The 19,470-nt window shown below is 52.5% G+C and overlaps 1 protein-coding gene and 1 long non-coding RNA gene across 2 annotated transcripts; one reads left to right on the top strand and one right to left on the bottom strand.

Annotated features, from left to right (window-relative positions):
- Positions 1–4,327: 4,327 nt before the first annotated feature.
- Positions 4,328–19,240, bottom strand: FADS6 (fatty acid desaturase 6). The gene is made up of 6 exons (XM_082604602.1): positions 19,028–19,240; positions 18,227–18,393; positions 8,955–9,135; positions 7,501–7,688; positions 5,892–6,071; positions 4,328–5,305 (listed from the first exon to the last, which is right to left on the bottom strand). The coding sequence occupies exons 1-6, from the start codon at positions 19,188–19,190 to the stop codon at positions 5,156–5,158; spliced, it is 1,029 nt and encodes a 342-aa protein (XP_082460728.1). The 5' UTR covers positions 19,191–19,240; the 3' UTR covers positions 4,328–5,155.
- Positions 9,288–11,690, top strand: LOC309793569. The gene is made up of 4 exons (XR_014291930.1): positions 9,288–9,421; positions 10,258–10,388; positions 10,581–10,938; positions 11,164–11,690. It is a non-coding gene; the product is annotated as an uncharacterized lncRNA (long non-coding RNA).
- Positions 19,241–19,470: the final 230 nt, after the last annotated feature.

Here is a 19,470-nt window from a genome sequence, read left to right as displayed (position 1 = left end):
ACCCAATTTCGTTCCTTTTTATGGCTGAGTAATATTCCATTGTATATATGTACCACATCTTCTTTATCCATTCGTCTGTCGATGGGCATTTAGGTTGCTTCCGTGACCTGGCTATTGTAAATAGTGCTGCAGTGAACGTTGGGGTGCATGTGTCTTTTTGAATTATGTTTTTCTCTGGGTATATGCCCGGTAGTGGGATTGCTGGACCATATGGTAACACGAGATGTATTTTTAAATGACAGGTCCGTAGTCACATCTGGCCCAGTGATCCTGATGCTGCCTCCCCCACCCTTCCCCCAAGGGCCTTCTTGTGAAGCACATCCTTGGTGAAGCCTTTCCTGCCCCTTCCTCTCCCAAGCTGGGTTAGGGCCCCTTTTTGTCCCTGCAGCACTCCAGCCCATCATTACCTATTACACTGCTTTATCATTCTTTTTTTTTAATAAATTTTTTAAATTTTATTTATTTATTTTTGGCTGCGTTGGGTCTTCGTTGCTGCACGCAGGCTTTCTCTAGTTGTGGTGAATGGGGGCTACTATTCGTTGCGGTGCACAGGCTTCTCATTGCAGTGGCTTCTCTTGTTGTGGCGCATGGGCTCTAGGCACGCGGGCTTCAGTAGTTGGGGCGCACGGGCTTAGTTGCTCCGCGGCATGTGGGATCTTCCTGGACCAGGGCTAGAACCCGCGTCCCCTTCATTGGCAGGCGGATTCTTAACCACTGCGCCACCAGGGAAGTCCCTATCGTTCTTAAATTATTTTTTTACTGAAGTTGTCCACTGAAAGAAAAATGCACAATTACACATCGTGAGTTCAGTTTTATTCCGGGACCTTACTAAGGACTGTAGCCCAGGAGACAGCCTCTCAGATTACTCTGAGAAACTGCTCCAAAGAGGTAAGGGAGGAGCCAGGATATATATGAACTTTTTTTTGCTGGGAAAAACATGTAGTCAAGCAAAAAAAGATTATCGCTAATCACAAAGAACAGACATCTCGAGTTAATGCTTTTAGTGCTTTTCCATGTAAGATGCAAGAATATGGGGTCACTGAAATTTTTCCTTAGATATATAAATTAACTATCTAGGGGCCAGTATATCCAAAGCACAGAATGCTTCCTGTTTTTCCCCATCCTGAATTCCCCTTAGGGATCATTGTCAGTGGGTGACTGCAGTAGCTAATGGCTTGATTCTTGTAGAACTGGAATGGCAGGCAACATTTTTTTCTTTACAAAGTACAATGAACAGAAAAGTGCACAAACCATAAGTGTACTATTTGATGAGTCACCACAAAATATAACCATGTAATCACCACTCAGATCAAGTAGAACATGGCCAGCACCCCCAGGAGTTCCTTGTGCCCCTTCTAGTCACTTCCCCTCCCTCGTACTCAGAGGTAAATACTGCTCTGATTTCTAATAAGTCATTGTGTTTTGTGCTCATCCCACTAGACCAGGAGTAGGCAAACTACTGTTTGCAGCCCAAATCCTGCCCACCACCTGTTTTTGTATAACCCACAAGTTCATGGCTGTTACATTCTTAAATAGTTTTTCTAAAACTGTAAAGAATAATGTTCTGCGACATGTGAAAACTACATAAAGTTAAAAAAAAATTCTTTTAGGGACTTCCCTGGCGGTCCAGTGGTTAGGAGTCAGAGCTTTCACTGCCGGGGCCCGGGTTCGATCCTTGGTTGGGGAACTAAGATCCTGCAAGCCGCGCGGCATGGCCTATATATATATATATATAACACAGTGATGCTCATTTCTTTACATATTGTCTCTGGCTGTTTTTGCACTTTGATGGCACAGTTTGTTTGTTTGTTTGTTTGCGGTACACGGGCCTCTCACTGTTGTGGCCTCTCCCGTTGCGGAGCACAGGCTCCAGACGCGCAGGCTCAGCGGCCATGGCTCACAGGCCCAGCTGTTCCGCGGCACGCGGGATCCTCCCGGACCGGGGCACGAACCCGTGTCCCCTGCATCTGATGGCACAGTTGAGTAGTTGTGACAGAGACCATATCATCCACAAAGCCCAAAATATTTACCATTTTGCCTTTTACTGAAAAAGTTTGTCAATTCCTGCACTAGATGGTAAGCTCCAGAAGATTGGGGCCCAATCGCATTCACTTTTATCCCCAGAGCTTTGCACAGTGCCTGGCACATAATGGATGTTCATAAAGAATTTGTCTTAACGATACATTTATTAAGACGGGAGGAAGAGGAGATTCAGGATCTGACACCCCAGAAAGCCCTATAGGGCTCCCTACCCAGAGGTAGTATGTCTGGTGGTTAAGAGCAGGAATTCTGGAGTTGGACACACCAGGTTTGAATCTTTCTTCGTCCACTTACTAGCTATATGACATTGATAAGTTTAATCTCTTTATGGCTTATCTTCACAATATGTAACGTGAGGGGAAAATAGTACCAATTTCTTGTAAAGATTAAAGTTAGATAGCATAGGTAAAAATGTGCTGCAAGTTCTGAATTGATGTTAGCTATCATCATCATTGTAAACATCACCTCCGATACACTGTTAGTTCGACCATAGGTCTCTGCAGAGCCCTAGAAGGGCTTCATTCACTCCTGTCATCTCCCCTCATTTCTCAAGCCCCAAGCAATCCCAGCCACAATCCCAGCGTAACAGAAAATCAAGCTTCAAAGTGATGGAGTGTTCTTGGGTGCTTATCGTACAGCCAAGTCTGGTACCAGGGCCTCCAGCTGCAGCACATTCCCCACTCAGGCCCAGATCAATAACAATGAGTCACTGTTGTATTAGGATGGTTTTATTTTTATTTTTTTAATAAATTTATTTATTCATTTATTTAGTTTTTGGCTGCATTGGGTCTTCACTGCTGCACACAGGTTTTCTCTAGTTGCTGAGATCTGGGGCTACTCTTGGTTGCGGTGCGCAGGCTTCTCATTGCGGTGGCTTCTCTTGTTGCGGAGCACGGGCTCTAGGCGCGCGGGCTCTAGAGCGCAGGCTCAGTAGTTGTGGCGCACGGGCTTAGTTGCTCCGCGGCACGTGGGATCTTCCCGGACCAGGGCTCGAACCCGTGTCCCCTGCGTTGGCAGGCGGTTCTTAACCACTGCGCCACCAGGGAAGCCCTAGGATGGTTTTAATCATTAGCCAGGACTGTGCAATGGGGCCTTTTCTGATGTTGCATTTTTCATGTGGAGAATAAGCAGTTTGATTAATCGCATTCCCAGTTCTTAAGGCCACGTCTGAGTCACTAATGCATTTCAAAAGAGCCAGCCTCATTCCAAGAGGACTGCTTGGATCCAAACCTCTGCTCTATCAGTCAGCCTCCCAGGAGGAAACAGACGGCATGCTTAGAGGGTCTGACTGAAGAGAGTTTAATGAAGGAACTCTGTGCAGAGGTGTAGCAGGATGCAGGATGTGGTGAAGCGCCTCCAGGGCTAGCGATAGCTGAAAGCCAGTACCACCTCAGGCCCGGAAGGAGCAAAAGGAGGGACTGTTTCAGAAGTAGTGAGAATTGTAGCTGTAGGAGAGGGCGCCGGACAGGAGGTGTGGGCTTTGGGACAGGAGCGCAGGGTGGAGGAGAAAGTAATGGCTCTGGACGGGCAAGTGGCAGCTACCCAGCAGAGCCACCTAAAGCCACACCAGAGATGGGTTCCCTAACAGGACCCGGCTTAGAGAATGCCTTCACCTGCCCTCTGACCCCTCAGCCCATCCCATTTGCTGGCATTTAGCCTCCCCATCTTCAGCGTCACCACACCCTTCACCTCGTCCAAGGACTTCACTGAAAAACAAAGCAATTGTGTGCTCAGAATAGACTTGCATGTCTTCGACCAGAGATGATTTTTGCCCCCCCAGGGGACATTTGGCAGTGTCTGTAGACATTTTTGATGGTCACAACTTGGGTTCCTGGAACCTAGTGGATAGAAGCTGGGGATGCTGCTAAACACCCTAGAATGCACAGGACAGGCCCCCAGCGACAAAGCACTATCTGGCCAAAATGTCATGGTGCTGAGGTGAGAAACCGTGTTTTAAACTAACTGCTCTGGCCTCCTGTCACAGGCTGGGCCTCCCTCTCTGTTTCTCCATCAGCCTCCAGCCGGGCCCTTCCTCCCACCCTCTAATCCAGCCTCCAGCCAGGGCAGCTCCCAGCCCTCTCTCAAATCAAGGCTGCCCGCTTTGGGCTGAATGTCAGTGGTGTCCCCAGTACCTGGACCTCTTCCTCTGGCTGGCACCAGCAGTTCTCTTATATTCCCACCTCGCTCCCAGGCTGCAGACCATCGTTTCACAGCCGAGCCGAGCCCTGGACCCCCAGCTCTTGTATCCGCACCCCCCACACACTCTCCTTCCCCTCCTTCCTCTCCTCTCTAAGGCCATCTGCCCTCCAGACCCTGTTCCCGGAACCCCTCTCCAGCCTCAGCGACCCTCCCAGTAATTTTCTCTCTCTTCCAATTGAGAATTCTTCCACCCCTTGTAAACATCATGAAACAAAGCAGACTTCTAGAGCTAGCCAAGGTCACGCTCAAAGCTATTTATACCCTTTCTCCCCTTATTTCGCCTGGAGTGCCCTCCCCACAAAACACACACTTTGATCTCACAGATGCTGTGCGTCTTGGGAGCTGCTGAGCCAGTGTCTTGCACAGGCTTCCGGGCTGAAAGCTTAGGAAGGTCTGCCACAGGTAACCTCTCCCTGTGGTCCCTGGGGAGAGGGCTTCTTAGGGGCCAGAACCTCAAGGGCACAGGAAGAAGCAGTGGCCGAGTGTGGGGCTCCCTGGCACCAGGGAGCGGACCCTTCTCTCTCGGTGTCCCCTCCTAGCCTGCCCCCTACATAGGGCCCCTCCTTACCCCCGTCCTATAGCCCTACCAAGGCTCAGAGCCAGCAGGGGAGGAATCCAGCTGTTCAGTCCTGAGATGAAGTTGACTGAGGTCCAGATTGACCGGAATGCCCAGCCACCTTTATTCCTTTCCTCCAGATATTCCTCAAAACCCGGAAAAGCAAGCAGGGCAGGTGACCCCCAGGCCCCCCAGCATGAGCTCCCCGTCTCACTGCCCACCCCGCGCCTCCACACTCCAGGCAACCGAGCCACACCCACTGGGCAAGGGCCCACACCCTCCAAGCCCCAGGGATGGCCAGCAGGAGAGCCGGGGGGTGGGCCCGGAAGGGAGAGCGGGGCGACTGCGCCGGCCCGCCCCTCACTGCAGCCCCACCAGCTCTGTGATGGGAGGGGTCTGCACCATGAGCTCCTCGTAGTGGTGGAGAAACAGCCGGAAGCGAGCCAGGTAGGAGTCCTCGTTGTACGGCAGCTGCTTCTCACGGAGGAACTGGGACACCACGGGCTTCACCTGCCAGAAGGTGGGCGGAAGGAGGGGCTGCTGAGCCGGGGCTGTGGGCAGGCCCATTGCCACTAGGACCCTTCCTCTGCCCAGCCCCCCACTCCTGTCTGCTTTGTCCCATGATGCTCCGGAGGAGCTGAGGGGTTTGGAGAATTCCCGCCTCCCATTTCCAGCAGGCAAGGGAAAGGGAGGGCTTCTCCCCAGCACCCTTCTCTGGAGCTCCCGAATCTGTGACAGTCCTCCTTTGCATAGGGGGATAAACCACAGCTCCTTTTCACCAAGCACCTACGGTGGGCCCAACATTTCAGATCCATTTCTTCATTTCATCCTCAAAGCCTGTCAAGGTAAGCACTACTTAGTCCCATTTTACAGATGAGGAAGCCGAGGTTCAGAGACATTCAGTTAACTTGCCCAGAGCCACACGGCTAGTAAGAAAACTAGGTGTCTCTGATCACAAACCCACACTGCTGCCTGTACCCTGGACTGACCTTCCTGGGAACCTCTAACCAGTTGGTTAGAGAACCCCGAAGGTGACTCCCCCTCCACCCTGAGATAGTTTCTTCATCCAAGCCCCCCGAGCCCGACCCTCATCTACCTTCAGGCACATGTTGTCGGAGAGCCTGGGGAAGAGGTGGTGCTCCACATGGCAGCTGATGAGGGAGTGGCCGAACGCCCAGTCCAGCACGGGCAGCCGGGGCAGGTTAAGCACCCCCAGGCTCATCATGTGAATCCGTTGGGGCTTCTTGTCCCGGGAGAACATGGGCAGCCCGATGTGCTGTGACAGACACAAGGGTCACGCCCTGGGGCTGGGCCGGGCAGCCCTGTGCCTCCCCACCCCGCCTCAGGCATCCTCAGCTAGCACCCGGGGACCCTTGGGTTCTTCTGCCTTCCTCACCTCCCACTCCAGCAGGACCCAGTAGAGGCGTGAGGAAGCTGAGGTCTTCCACCCAGCTCCGATGCGACCCTGTCTGTGCCCCTCGCTGAGTCTCGCCCGTCTCTGGGTCCCTCTCCCTATCTGTGCAATGAAGGGCTTGGCCTGGGTGCCTCTCTGATCTCGTAGTCCTCTAAGCCCACGACTGCCCACCACTGTCCCTCATGTCCCTGTGCCTGCATCCCAAAGAGACCCTTCTCTGCTTTTTTTCACCAGTCAAAATCCTGCTCATGGTTCAAGATCAAGTGTGCACATCCTTGTGTATTTTTTCATTCACCAAGGATGTACAGGGCTTCCCTGGTGGTGCAGTGGTTAAGAATCCACCTGTCAATGCAGGGAACACGGGTTTGAGCCCTGGTCCGGGATGATCCCACATGCCGCGGAGCAACTAAGCCCGTGCGCCACAACTACTGAGCCCGCGTGCCTAGAGCTCGTGCTCTGCAACAAGAGAAGCCACCGCAATGAGAGGCCCATGCACCACAACAAAGAGTAGCCCCTGCTCACCACAACTAGAGAAAGCCCACACGCAGCAACGAGGACCCAATGCAGCCAAAAATAAATAAATAAATAAATGTATTAAAAAAAAAAAAAAAAGATGTATAAACGCCTGCTCTGCCAGGCACTGTCCTCGGTCTAGAGGATGTGGAAGTGAACGGGAGCTTCTGCTCTAGCAGGACAAGCAGATGGGACACAACTATGGGATTATGTCATGGGATTCAGTCATTAATGGCAGTGTGGTAAGTGCTGGGATGGTCATATGCAGGATGCTCTAACCCGGGGTCTTCACTTGTGCCGGGAGCAGGGAGGTGACCATCCCTGGAAATGGCCCAGAACTGAGTGCTGAGCTGCTGGCCTCCCATGAAGACCTTCGTCTCCAGCTCCTGCATCCGCCTGCCTCGACACGTGTGTGCTGGGACCTCTGCGATGGCCCTTGGGCTTATCACAGTAAGAGCCCTGGAGGTAGGAGCTGGGGTCCTATTCACTTGTGTCCCCACAGAGCTTAATCTAGTAACCTACACATAGAAGCTTCTTAATAAATCTCTGATCTGTGTGTGAATGGCAGCCAGTGTTGAAGAGAGCTCCTTACCTGGGACCAAAACTCTCTGTGATGACCCACAGAGAGAAAGGAAGAGAGAGGGTGGGCAGGGGAGGTGGAGGGATGCTTCCTCAGGTGGCCTCTCTCTCCCCCTGGAACCTAGAGTCCAGCCTGCGCCAGGTACCCTGGAGAGTGATCCCTGTAGCCCCTCAGCACTCAGGGTGGGGGAGGCCTCACCTGGAAGATGTTGACATGAAGGTAAGGGTGGGCCAGCAGGGATCTGGTGATGAGCATGCAGACCAGGGCTGAGCTGGGGCTCTGGAAGCCAGACACATTCAGCAGCAGCCAGTAGTGAGAATAAAGGCCCAGGGAAATCAGGCTAAGCGTCCGCAGGGCTGTCCTGAGCTCCACCTCTCTCAGCCGTTCTGCCAGAAGAGGCAAGAAATAGAGGGAGGGGTTGGCAAGGTTCCGATCCAACATGAGTTGGCTCCCTGGTGGCTCAATAGTGCAAACTAGGGTGACCTAGGTGTTCAGTTCATCTATACACAGCCCTGAAAAGTAGGTTCGCCCATTTTCTTTTCTTTTCTTTTTTTTTTGGCCGCGCGGCTTGCAGGATCTTAGTTCCCTGACCAGGGATCAAACTCAGGCCCCAGCAGTGAAAGCACCGAGTCCAAACCACTGGGCCTCCAGGGAATTCCCTTTTGTTTTTTGGGGTTTTTTTTGGTTCTCACCCATTTAATGGATGAGAAAACAGAGCATTAAGCAACCTGACCAAGGTCAGTCTGATAGTAAGTGGTGGCCCGGGACTTGAGCCCAGGTCTGGTTGTCCCCTAGCCCCTGCTCTTTCCACCGTATGCTATTGCTCCTATGATACTAAAAATCATAACATGCAATAGCGTGTGAGGCATTTAGAAAGCATTTTTACATCTATGATCTCATTATGCCTTCACACCATCCTTTTTTTTTTAGAAAAAAACATATTTAATAAACAATAACACAAGTGAATGTTTATAACATGATCAGGGATTGTTAAATAGACAACAAGATGATGGTAAATGAGGTTTGTATACCAAATATAAAGAGTAAAGGTTATTCATTTATTTATTTAGGCATTTGATGCCTTCCCATGCAACGTTCTAGTCTTCTCAGATAGCCACAGAGCTTTTTAAATTTTTATTTTATTTTACTGTGGTAAGAACACTTAACATGAGATTTATCCACATAGGTTTTAAAGTGTGCGATACAGTACTGTTGTCTATGGGCACAGTGTTATATAGCAAATCTCTAGAATTTATTCATTTTGCATAACTGAAACTTTATGCTCATTGAACAGGGACTTTGCATTTTCCCCTCCCCTCAGCCCCTGGTACCACCATTCTATTCTTTGCTTCAATGAGTCTGACTACTTTAGATACCTCATATAGTAAGTGGAATTGTTTCACACCCTCTTTGAGGAGCAGGTAAGAACCTGAGGTCCAGAGAGGTTAAGTTACCTGCCTGTGGTCACCAGCCGGTAAGTGGCAGAGCCAGACTTGGCCCCAGGACCAAGGTTCTTTCCACCCTGCCTGGCTGTCTCAGAAAGTTTCTGTCTGGTCTTAACTCAGGGCTTCTCACTTCTTCCATGAAGCCAGGAAAGGAAGGAAGGAAAGGGGGAACCATATCTTTGCAGGGCCCAGCCCTGGCATACTCACCGACAGCCACCAGCGGGGTTAGGATGGGGATCAAGAAAGGAGCGAGGAACATGTAGACGTAGCGGTTGAGGCAAGGCAGTTTCCACGTGCTTGAGTCCCCCAGGCCCAGCACGTTGGTGTAGCCATGGTGCATCTTGACGTGTCCGTACCTGGCGTGCTCTGCAGTGAAGGACGTGCATACCTAGAGGAGGGAGCCAGAAAGGGCGCTGGGGTCTGTATCAGGCACAGGAGAGCAAAGCAGGATCTTCGGAGCCTTGAAAACACCCTCCCTCCCCAGACCACGCATTTCCAGGGCCTTCCTGCCTTCCACCCACAGCTCGTCAGCCTTGACCATCAACTCTCAGGGATCCACGACCACAGAGCGGCAGCCAGTCAAAGCAACCGCGTCCACTTGGCGTGCAAAGCAGTGGGCGGGCACAGCCCCCCGTGATTGCAGCCTGCAAGCCTGAGGATTGGACACACTGCAGGTAAAGCTCCTGGCATGTGTTGCCAATTATTTTGTGAGTGTTTATCTTTGAAACATCTGTACCTTCATAACACTGCTTTGCATTCTGGGCCCACAGCAGTGGGGGGAGGGGTGCAGGAGTGGTCTGGGGGCGAAGAAAGGCCATCTTCTGAACTGTCCATGAGGGTGCCCTGGTGGGGACCAAGAGTTCACTTCTTCCTAGGGGTGACTCTTCTCTGGCGTGACCCCCTGTGGGATTCTCTGAAGCTGGCAGTGAGCAGCAGCAGCTCTGACTCCAAGAGCAGTCATTCTGAATGTAAAAGAGGTGCTAAGGTGTTTCTTATGCAAATATATGCAAATGAACATGCAGCCATCAGCCTCTTCCAATATTTTATCCAAGCCAGAAGATGTTGCTAATTTTACTGAAGATGCCGCCTGCCTGTTTCCAGGAGGACGTGAAGGGTTTCCCAATGCCAGTCACTGTGAGCCCCATACAGACAGCAGAACACACTCAGTTGAGTGTTCAGCATTCTGCACATTATACATGTAACTCATTAATCTTAAGCCTGGTGGGGTGGGGGAGGGTTATTATTATTATTATTACTATTATCAGTGCTGTTATTATTCACAGCTGACACAAGCAGAAACTGAGATAGAGGCCACGTGCCCACCCCAGCTCACTCAGCTAAGTAGGTGGCAGAAGTGGGATTTCAACCCTGGTTCCATCCAAGATAAGGCATAAAACCCCTGGGATGAGTCACTGCAACAGAGTATGAACCCAGGCTTGGAGTCCAGGCAGCAGAGACAAAACCGCGAGAAGACAGATAACGAACGACACTGTCTTCCCACTGTCTGCAGAGACTCTCTCCCTTGGAATGAAATGAAGCCGAAAAGCAGGATATGATGTCACAACGGCAGTTTCACAACAGACAGGGGAAGATAGTCAAACCAACACTGTACGGGCCCCTCTCAAGGCAGAGGATGTGAAGGTAAATGTTCATTCAGCGACAGTGTGCCTGTGGAGTTCACAGAAACAGGAGAGGTGCTTCGCTCTCAGATGATGTAACCCACAGAGGGGTGGGTCTGCTCTCTGGTTTCGTAACCTTGCAAAGGGACAGAACCTGGGGGAGGCTGCAGAAGGTGGGCAGGTAACCTGTCAATTAAAGTGATGTCTCTTCCAGGCCTGCTGGTCTGGAAGGACCTGCTGCTCAAGAGGGCCAGGCAGTTGGTTCAACAGAGGGGCCTCCGCCGGGGTCTGCCAGGACCTCCTCAGAGGCCAGCCTGCCTCTGTCCAAGGCCTGCAAGTGTGTTTTGAATCTCACGGTTCTGTAACCAGAAGAAGCGACTGTTTTTAACTGCTCCTTCCTCGTACTTCTGCTCTGAGGGCTGATCCTGTCTGCATTGCTTCTTTCTTCAAGAAACATCAGCTGAATGCAGCAATCTGCTCTTCCTTCTGGCCCAAGCTCCACATCTCCTCACTGACCGCACTTTGAGTAGCAAGGCCAGAAACGACCTGAGGCCTGAACCCTACCAAGCCTGGTAAGAACTTGACCCTCAGGGGCCTGGTAAGGCCAGGTGCTCAGCCACGTGCCCAGACCCGGGAATGGGGGGCGGGGGCGGGGATGAACCACCTGTGTGGTCCGACATAACACATGATTTGGGACTTAGAACAGGCTTCCAGAGTCTGTGTGCTTTGCCTTTTTATATAACTAAGAAGAGATTTGAGGCTGTTTCTATAAGACTGGAATTCTCCCTCCCATCTAGATGTTCTTTCCAGAAGAAGAAGGAACGCAGGGGGTTTGGGAGAAGGAGAGATTGGACGTGGACTGCGGTGTGTCTCACTTGCACCCATCAAGGGGTGGGAGGATGTAGCCACGTGCTACAGACGATCCTGCCGTACAGGATTATTTACAGGTCTTACCCAAGAGGATTTCCCATCCAGACCCAGAGAAAGTTCCAGAAGCTTCTTGATATCGCTACCCTCTGTACCCTCAGGAAGACTTAAGAGCCTAGGCCTCTTAGCCGCACTCAGGCTCTGCAAGTGGCCAGAGTGTGTGCGGGGCGGATGTCAGTATAATTCCTCTGGACATCCCCTCTCAGCTAAAATCAGAGGCCCCAGACCTCTCATTCACTCATTTAGTTGTTTTTTCACTTAAGCATCCTCAGACCTCTGCCAGCAGCCAAAGGTAGTTATCTAATATTCTCCTCTTTTATTTTTTACACAAACAATACTTTGCAGGATTAAAAACCATCATTTTAAGAGTATGACACAAAGTTGGGTTTCAAATAGGTCACTTTACTGGATTGGAAGGGGAGGGGCAGGACGAGGCAGGTGATGGGCCGGAGGCTGTAGGGGTGGCCACTGGGAGAGGTGAGGAGTGGGAGAGCAGGGATGGAGGGTGGGATCTGGGGGAAGGGTGAGGAGTGGGCGGAGAAGGAGGCATCAAGACAAAAGGGCCAAGTTTCCAGCTCGAGGCCTGGCGCATGGTGGGGTCACTCCAGAGATGGGGCAGGATAAGAGGGCCACAGGCATGGACCAGCTGAGAAAGAGGGGCTGGGGGCTGTCACAGCGGCAGCATCCCTCAGGCAGGAGGGACTCCAGGCTGGAGTCTGCCCAGCTTCCATTCCTCCCTCCAGACCCTCTCTCACTGATCCCAGGGCTGAGCAACCCCTTCACACTGGCTTCAGCGTTTGCGGGGTGGTGGGGTGCTTCTGAGGCTCCACAGGCCTCAGCAATTGGTTTGTCAGATAAAGTATAGTGCACCTACATAAATTAGAATCTCAGATAACAACCATTTTTTATAGACATATATCCCAAACACTGCCTGCATTTCTTGTTTATCTGAAGACCAGAGTTCACTGGGCATCCTGGATTTTTTTTTTTTTTTTTTTTTTTTTTGGCTGTGTTGGGTCTTCATTGCTGTGCACGGGCTTTCTGTAGTTGTGGCGAATGGGGGCTACTCTTTGTTAAGGTGCACGGGCTTCTCATTGTAGTGGCTTCTCTTTGTTGCACAGCATGGGCTCTAGGCGCGCAGGCTTCAGTAGTTGTGGCTCGCGGGCTCAGTAGTTGTGGCACATGGGCTTAGTTGCTCCATGGCATGTGGGATCTTCCAGGACCAGGGCTCTAACCCATGGCCCCCTGCATTGGCAGGCAGATTCTTAACCACAGCGCCACCAGGGAAGTCCCGCATCCTGGATTTTTATTTGCTACATCTGGCAGCCCTACTCAGTGAGAACACAAGTCACTGAGCGCGAGTCCTCAGGTACCACGCAGGCTCTCCCACTAACAGTGATGTGTTAGCACCTTTGGATAACAGAGGGGCCGCGGTGAGGGCGGAAGCCCGAGGAGCCTGGAGTGCCTCATCCTGCTGGGAGCGGCCTGGATGTGGTCGGGGCTGATCCTATCAAGCGGCTCTCATGAAATTCTTTCCCTTTTCAGGCCTCGTCCCTAGAAACTCCCAGCTCCTCTGCTTGGCCCATGGGCCTCCTTTTCCCCTTCTCTCCAGAGTCCCCATGAGATTCTAGTGACTCCAGGTTTCTGTGGGTCCCTCATGCACTATGCTCTTCCCAGATCCATGCCTTTATCTGTACCTCTGCTCAGCCTGCAGCCACCTTCCCGCTTCTGGGCCTGGGATCAGGAGCCCCGTCCTGGCAGTGTCTCCTCTGGACACTCTCACCAGGGGTTCTCAGCACTATTGACATTTGGGACCAACACTGTCTCAGCCCCCCAAGCTCCGCAGCAAACCCAGTCTCCCTCCAATCTCCCTTCACAACTGGGCAGCCACTGGGCCCCTGGGAGCAGCCCCACCCTTTTCCCTCCAAGCCCCTCCCCCTAGGGACGCTCCTCAGACTAAGTGCTGCCACCCACAGACGACCACCTGATCTGCTCCTGGGTCCTCGGCCTCTGGGGGCCAGTGGGCAAGCCCACCCAGAGGCAGGCTTTTAGAGACCCTCAGGAGTTGGAGTCACCACGAGAACCCTTAAAAGTACATTTTGCAAATCTGCACGTGATAAAATGGCACAAACACACACACACACACACACACACCAATGTCAACGTCCTGGGTTTGCTGTTGAATGACATTTACATAAATGTAACTATTGGGGGAAACTGGGTGAAGGATCCACTGGACCTCTGTCCTCTGATCTATTTTTGCAATGTCCTATGAATCTATAATTTTTTCAAAAATAAAAAGGTTTTATTGTTTTTAAGTATATTTTGTACTGCAGATCTGCGTTTGCCTGCTAAACAATTCTTTTACTTAAAAAACTTAAAAATCACAGTGGCGCAAACTCAGATTACCACCCCTCAGGGGGCGGGAGGGGCCGAACAGAAGATCAGAGGATAACGGCCACCCTGAACTCGTGGCAAGAGAACGTTCGAGCGCCATGACCCGGCTGGGGGTTCTCGGCTTTGTTTCCACCACCACCACCACACAGGACTGGAAGGAAGGTGACGGCATTTCCCTGGGTGACACCCCTCCCCCACGGCAGAGCTGGCCTGTGCTCTCTGTGGACCATCTGTGACTCCACCCCCGTAGCACAAAGCCAACTTCAGAAGGAGGGTTTGAAGTTGAGACACAGTGGAGCTTAGTAACTGGTACAGCCTGTTCCCTCCTACTCAGGGGAACATCTTGATAGTGAGTGACTTGCAAGGGAGTCCCTAAAGCCCTCTTGACTGCAGGAGTTAATCTTTCCCAACTAAAAATAGAGTTGTCATATGATCCTGCAATCCCATTCCTGGGCATGTGTCTGGAGAAAACTATAATTCAAAAAGATCCATGCACTCCAATGTTCATTGCAGCACTATTTACAATAGTCAAAACAGGGTAACAACCTAAATGCCCAGTGACACATGAAGGGATAAAGAAGATGTGGTACATATACACAATGGAATACTACTCTGCCATAAAAAAGAATGAAATAACGCCATTTGCAGCCACATGGATGGACCTAGAGATTATCATACAAATACTATACGATATCACTTATATGTGGAACCTAAACCGTGACACAAATGAACTTATCTACGAAACAGAAACAGACTCACAGACAGAGAGAACAGACTTGTGGTTGCCAAGGGGGAGGGGGGAATGAGGGAAGGATAGACTGGGAGTTAGCGATTAACACCTGCAAACTATTATACATAGCATGGATAAACAACAAGGTCCTCCTGTATAGCACTGGGAACTATATTCAGTATCCTGTGATAAACCATAATGGAAAAGAATATGAAAAAGAATGTGTGTGTGTATACGTATATATATACATATACATATATATGGAAAACTGAATCACTTTGCTGTATAGTAGAAATTAACACAACATTGTAAATCAACTATACTTCAATAAAATAAATTTAAAAAAAATCTTTCCCAAGCTTCAGTACTTAAACCATGGGGGCCTGCCTGCCCCAGCCTGCCCCCCACATTCCTGTGGCCTTTGACTGGCAGTCCCCAAGGATATGACTGACAGTCCCCAAGAATATAACTAGTAGTCCCTATGACATAGCCCAGGCCAGGGTGATCAGTGGGCAAGGTAGAGGGTCAGAAGTACACTAGTAGAGGAAATGGAACATTCTGGTGTAGACTGGAAATGGGTCTTCAGAGGGAAGTTCATCCTGGTGTGGGTGAACCTCCTGGTGTATGACTTTGGATACTTTTGCAGAGAAACAACAGCAACCTGGATGTCAGCCACCGCCTCCATCCTGCCAGCTCCTCCCCTCAGATCTGATGGGTCAGAGTGACCTGTCTCACCCCCAGCTCTTGACAGCAGACCTTCAGACAAACCAGGCAAAGGCTGGGTGCCCCAGGAAAGCCAGTGACATTCAGCTGACACCTGAGGCTGCAACTAGTGGACTAGATTCTTCTATAGTGATGTTGCCTCCTGAGGGTCTCGGTTTGGGAAGAGCTCAGGCAGCCAACAAGAGGAGGATTACAGAGAGACAAACAGGACGTGGCGGACGGGGAGAGTCAGGGATCCAAGAGGGTCCCAGGTCGCCCGCTGAGATCCTGCATGTCGAGAGCTAGTCCTTTGCGTGATGCAAAGGACAGGTGGTGGTCCAGGGCCTGAACAAACAACCCCCTCAACACACACACACACACACACACACACACACACACACAGCTCCATTGAGCTTTGCATAAGTTGGTCAACCTTTCAGTTAAAAATAAACCGCTAACAGACAAAACAAAACAAATAACAACAAAAATCACTAACCCTGGGACTAGCCTGGTGGTCCGGTGGATAAGACTCTGCGCTCCCAATGCAGGGGGCCCGGGTTCAATCCCTGGTCGGGGAACTAGATCCTGCACGCTGCAACTAAGAGTCCGCATGCTTCAGCTAAGATCCCGAGTGCCACAATTAAGACCCCGCGCAGCCAAAATAACTAAATAAGTAAGTAATTTTTTCTTTTAAATTACTAACCCTTTCCTTGCAGTTGACTGTGTTCCCTCCAGAGGAAAAAAAAAAGAAAGAAACTTGTTACTTCGAAGCAAACATTGAAGAGTCAGGCCCAAACCCTAAATGAAGATCTAGGATGTCTCGTTTAATCCTCATGCTGGCTTCACGAGGGAGGTAACATTATTCTCATTTATTAGGTGAGGAAACTAACACTTAGATGCTGGTCCAAAGGCAGCCATTGTGTCCAAAGTGCCCCTGACGCTGTCCCCTGCCTGGCAGACAAGACCCAGGACTCCACTCGCCCCACCATGCCATGGGCTGAGGAGGTGAAGCCACCCCTCCTCCTCACTGAGAGCTGGATCTTCCCCAGAGGGTGGCCAGAGCCATGCCTTGATGGGGGCGTGGAAAAGTGGAGGCCTCCCACTCAGGTTGGCCAGCTGAGAAACTTGTGACCTGCCCGCAGCTGATTGCAGCACAGCAGCCTCTGTCACAACACGGGGGTGACAGCCAAGCCCCCCCCACTATGGGGGGGCTCACCCACCTCTAGGCTGTGACCTTCCAGCAGCTGGCTCTTCCCTGGACCTTGTCCCCCCATCACCTGCAGGGTCATCATCAACAAATATTGAGTTCAGCCCTGTGCCAGGAGCTAAAGGGACAAAGAGGCAAAGATGAGGCCACCGTCCTGGGTCCCCGGGGACAAGAGGAGGTGCAGCCACCAGGCTGCCTAGGTCCTTCAGGGTGGGCCACGCGCTCTGGTTCGCCTGGAGCCCTCCAGCTGGGGAGCCTGGGAAGACTCCTCCTTCTCAGCTGCCCCCAGGCCCCTGGGACTCAGTACAGCTTTGTCAAATCCACACAGAGCTAACCCTCCCTCTCGTGTCCCATGTGACTGCCTAACATGCCCAGTTCCTCCCCTGCCTGTAATGACAAACTTAGGGGGCATCTGACCCTGGCTCCACGGTTGGGCCTGCACCTTAGAGTCTGGCTGGGACCAGTGCCCAGGGGTCCCCGGGAAGGAGAGTGTCTTGAAATGGACCCTGAGGACCCATTGGTTCCCCCTTGTCCTTGGCACTTTAGAAATGTGTGCGAGGGACTTCCTTGGTGGTTCAGTGGCTAAGGCTCCACACTCCCAATGCAGGGGGCCTGGGTTCGATCCCTGGTCAGGGAACTAGATCCCACATGCTGCAACTAATAGGAGTTCCCACGCCCCAACTGAAATAAAAAAGATCCTGCAAGTGGCAACTAAGACCCGTGCAGCCAAGTAAATAAATAAATACTAAAAAAAAAAAAAAGAAAAGAAAAGAAAAAGAAATGTGTGCAGGTGGGAGAGATGGGTTTGGGGAAAATGAGGGCAATGGAGAGTTCTGGGTAGGAAATGCTTCCTCTCACCCAACCGATGCAGTATAATTTTATAAAACGTTGTGTGTGTGTGTATGTACAGTTACGTAGAGTTTTATAAAGTTATATAACTTTATTAAAAGTTAATAACTGAGGGACTTCCCTGGTAGTCCAGTGGTTAAGACTCTGCACTTCCACTGCAGGGGCCACGGGTTCGATCCCTAGTCGGGGAACTAAGATCCCGCATGCCACGAGGCGTGGCCAATAAATAAATAAAAGCTCTTTTAAAAAGTTAATAATTGAGTTAACTGGTCATGGTAACCAGTTCCTGGCAAAAAAGGGCTGTTTCTGGTACCAGCTTTCATATGAGTTCATAAGGGACCTGGGTGGCCACAGGAGAGGCCGCCTGGAAAGGAGGGAAGGGGCTCTCAGAAGAACTGGGAGGCCTGAGACGAGTGCAGAGAGAAGGGCAACCTGGCCAGAAACCTTTGCCTTCCTGACTGTGCCCATAGGTTGAGGCAGCATAGGGAGAGGGTGGAAGCAGGGGGGCCAAGGGTCAGGAGAGAGGAGGCGCCTTCCTGGTACAGCCCTGGGGAAGCAGGGGGCTTCTGGATGGCTTGGCCATTGTCAGGTGTCGGGAGATGGCAGAGCTGGGGTGCTGTGACACCAGTCCCCTGCTTCCCTGCCCTTTGGTCCGTGGTTCACATCCTAAACCCTGATTGCAAAACCAGGAGGCCCCGAAGGTGTAGCCAGGACCTGCCAACCACAGGCATCCTGGTGGGAGGAGGAAGCTCTACCACCCTTGGCCCAGGGCTGCAGAGAGGCGAGCCGGTGCCCCCAGGAGAAACGGGTGCTCAGACCACATCGGCTGCCACAGTTAAATACTCATCATTCCTCATGCAGCCCTCCACCCTCTCAAGGGCTTGGGGACGTGCACACACACAGACACACACCCACCGTAGTGAAGGCTGCACACTTGGGCCCACAGACCACAGCTGCAGCTGCCGGCCCTCAAGGGCACACACAGCTGCACACACCTGGATTCTCACACACAGTACCAGCAGCTGCTCCCACCCAGTCCCAGGCTCACCTCCACAAAGAAAAGCACCAAGATCTTGCTCCAGCGTTTGGACTCGGTGAGGGCACCATGAGTGGCAAGGTGGCTGCCCTTGACCGTGAGCGTGTAGTGGCACACACCCAGGATGGTGATGCCCAGGGCAAAGACCAGGAGATTCTCAGAGCGCAGGCACAGGAACCCTGCATGGAGAAGGGAGAGTGGGTGTAGGGGGAGCGGTAAGGACAGGGCCTTTCTCTGGTTCTTGGAGATCTGGGCCCAAACAACCCAGCCCGCATCCCTGGGAGCCCATGCCAAAGCGGGCCCAGTCCTGAGGACTGCCACAGACAGCGGTGGGGCAGGTCCCATGATGGCCTGAGGGGCATGGGTTGGCTCTCTCTACCGGATTTGGGACAAAACAGCCCCACTGACTCACCAAGGAGACGCTGGGAGTCTTGCTTCTGCGCCCCAGCCAGAGGAGTGATGGTGTGGAGGGCATGGTGGGGGGTCCAGGCCAGGAGAAGTCCAGGGAACGCTCCCATCCTCCCTCTCACTCCCCTCACCCCATCCCTGGTGTCCCCCTGGAGCATCCTCTCCTTTCCCAGGCCACCTCATCCTTCCCTGCCTCTCCCTGACTCGGCTCAACTTTCTCCTCCACTGCCCTTCGTACCATCAGGGCTCCTCTGGGGATACAGGCAGGACACCCCGACTAGACTTTCGGGGTTGACCCTCTGTCCTGGGGTCCCGGGCCCCCCAGCCCTCTCCGTCTCCCTCCCCCGCCTCCCACCGCCCCCATCCCAGCCGGACCCCTGATCGCTCTGGCCCCGTGTCCCTCACCGGGTGGCAAGGCGAGGAGGCTGAGCGCGAGGATGGCGCAGTCCACGCCGTGGCGCTCCCACCACGAGCTCACCCTCACCACGTCCTGGACCCGCACCTCCAGCTCGCCCAGCAGCGCCTCGGCCCCGCCGTTCGCACGGAGCGCGCCCCGCGCCGGTTCCATGGGCTCCGAGCGGCGGGCTCGGCGCCCGCGGAGGACTCGGAAGACGCGGAGCGTCTGCGGCGCCGGGCGGGCTATAGGCGCAGAGCGCGAGCCGGGGCGGGGCGGGGCGGAGTCACGCGCGCGGCTGGGATCCCCCGCCCCCTGGTGTCAGGGCGCGTGCCGGGCGCCAGGGCTCCTGCAGCCGCGCGCTGCGGCGTCCCGGCCCGGGGCCACTCTCCCGGCGGGCAGGACCAGAATCGCCGCAGGAGGAGCGCGCAGATGCGCGGGGGTGGGGAGGCCA

This window comes from Mesoplodon mirus, assembly GCF_964341445.2.
Source record: "Mesoplodon mirus genome assembly, chromosome: 18".
Classification (NCBI taxonomy): Eukaryota; Metazoa; Chordata; class Mammalia; order Artiodactyla; family Ziphiidae; genus Mesoplodon; species Mesoplodon mirus.
This window is presented reverse-complemented; position numbering and strand designations above follow the sequence as displayed.

What these genes read in the sequence shown, in the direction of transcription:
- FADS6 (XM_082604602.1), bottom strand. Translation starts at nt 19,190, where the DNA reads ATGGAACCGGCGCGGGGCGCGCTCCGTGCGAACGGCGGGGCCGAGGCG. An exon ending in AACCCCGCTGGTGGCTGTCG is followed by an intron (nt 7,689 to 8,954) that starts GTGAGTATGCCA and finishes CTCTTCTGGCAG; the next exon opens with AACGGCTGAGAGAGGTGGAG. An exon ending in CCGACAACATGTGCCTGAAG is followed by an intron (nt 5,306 to 5,891) that starts GTAGATGAGGGT and finishes ACCTTCTGGCAG; the next exon opens with GTGAAGCCCGTGGTGTCCCA.